The sequence below is a fragment of the Pygoscelis adeliae genome, unplaced genomic scaffold (assembly GCF_000699105.1).
Source record: "Pygoscelis adeliae isolate BGI_AS28 unplaced genomic scaffold, ASM69910v1 Scaffold513, whole genome shotgun sequence".
NCBI lineage: Eukaryota > Metazoa > Chordata > Aves > Sphenisciformes > Spheniscidae > Pygoscelis > Pygoscelis adeliae.
In genome coordinates, this window is record NW_008824591.1 from 1,099,590 (window position 1) to 1,101,548 (window position 1,959).

The 1,959-nt window shown below is 50.1% G+C and overlaps 1 protein-coding gene across 1 annotated transcript in view; it reads left to right on the forward strand.

Annotated features, from left to right (window-relative positions):
• SNRNP40 (small nuclear ribonucleoprotein 40kDa (U5)) overlaps positions 1-1,959 on the forward strand; it is a gene marked incomplete at its 5' end in the record, with an annotated part of 11,222 nt that overhangs the window by 700 nt on the left and 8,563 nt on the right. The window contains 3 exons of the mRNA XM_009322258.1: positions 251-344; positions 957-1,122; positions 1,612-1,734. Of these exons, the coding sequence (XP_009320533.1) occupies positions 251-344; positions 957-1,122; positions 1,612-1,734 (383 nt within the window). The remainder of the gene's footprint in view (positions 1-250; positions 345-956; positions 1,123-1,611; positions 1,735-1,959) is intronic.

The following is a 1,959-nucleotide window of genomic DNA, read 5'->3' on the forward strand; positions in this document are numbered from 1 at the left end:
TCCCTGGAGGTATTTAAAAGACGTGTAGATGAGGCGCTTAGGGACATGGTTTAGTGGGCATGGGGGGGTTGGGTTGCCGGTTGGACTCGATGATCTTGGAGGTCTCTTCCAACCTTAATGATTCTATGATTCTATGATGGCACATAGATGGTTTTGCCGAATTCCCGGAGGGCGGCTCCATCCGCAGCAGGGAGGTGTTTCCATGTTTCCGTGTTTCCTGTACTTACTTCTCCCTTCCTTTCCCCCCCAGTGCTGTGGAACGTCTACGGGGACTGCGATAACTACGCCACCCTGAAGGGGCACAGTGGGGCGGTTATGGAGCTGCACTATAACACAGACGGCAGGTAAGCGGCGTGCGGATGGCTTTTGGCCTCGGGCCCGGCTCTTTCTGAAGGAAGATGCTTTCTGCTGGCCGGAGTCCCTCAGAGCGCCCCGTCGTTGTCCCTGCTCGGTCCACGTGCGGCGGATGCTTGTAGTGTGGCTTTCCCGGATAAGGAGTGGTGCCTGCTTGAGCAAAGGATCTGGAGTCACCTGTGACCCGCCAGTGCCCTCGATTTCAATCTTGCGGAACAGGAAAGTTGGTGTTGGTCATCTGGGAGACGCTGGGGAGGGAAAGAAACCAAGTGAGATCTTTGTTAATTTAAAAGGCCATTCTGCTGTTGCACCTGAGCGATTGCCACTGAGCTTTCCTTGCTGTGTTCATCCCGGATAGTGTTTGAGGAGGCGGAAAACCAATTTATATGTATCTAGAAATGGGGGTTAATGGGAGTGCCTCCAGTGTAACTGCCCCACTGTCAGTCAGCCTCCTCTGAAACACCACCTTTGTCTTGGCATATGGGGGAGATTCTCCTCCATGGCGTATTTCCAGCTTTGATCACAGAACTTGAGAGTAAAAAAGGGTGGGAGGGGAGAAATGTTTCCGAAATGGAGAACCTCACGGCGATTCTTCTCCGCAGCATGCTCTTCTCAGCATCCACAGACAAAACCGTGGCTGTGTGGGACAGTGAGACTGGAGAGAGAGTGAAGAGACTGAAGGGCCATACCTCATTCGTTAACTCCTGTTACCCAGCGAGGCGAGGACCCCAGCTCGTCTGTACAGGCAGTGACGATGGGACAGTGAAGGTCAGTAGATTGTGCAAGGAGATAGTCTGGAATGAAAGTAAGATAGGATCTCTGAAAGAATTTTTGGGGTCTTCCCATTTAAGTGGGCTGAATTCAGCCTTTCGTTACTCTTATCATCTCGTTACGTAATAACTTTGATTTCAGAAATAAAAACTTTGAAATAAAATTTGACTGCTCCTCTTTTTCTGTAATTCTTGGGGGGGGATTAAGAAGATTCATCTGCTCAGCTGTACTTTTTCCGCTGAACTGCATTAACAAAGCATGAGAACGGCAAGCTGTTAATGAAATCTCGCACACTAGCCCCTTCTTCCCTCCCCCGCACTCCAACCACACCAGACTTTTATCGTGGTTTTTATAGAGATCGCCTGAGATTTAAAAGAGGGGATTTCAGGAGAGCGTTCTGAGTCTCTGCCAAGTATCTGTGCAACGTCCTGTAATTTTATCATTAAATATTTCTGTGCAACTTTTACAACTGCCATGTCTTTTCAGCTGTGGGATATCAGGAAAAAAGCTGCTGTCCAGACATTTCAGAACACGTACCAGGTCTTGGCTGTAACTTTCAATGACACCAGTGACCAGATCATCTCCGGAGGCATCGACAACGATATTAAGGTAGGGCGCCCGTGTCCTCGTGTGCCTTTCTGACCGTGCACACCTTTTCCATCCCGTCGCATCTTGCTTGTAGCAGTGTGCGAGGCACCGCCTCGGTCAAGGACAAACGTGGAAGCCTGTTGGTTAATTTTACGGTCACAAGAACGGCGCAGCCCTGCTGTGTCTGACCTCGCTGTTGATAGAGGGCCAATGAACTCTGAGGGAGTTGCGCCAGGGCTGTTTGCC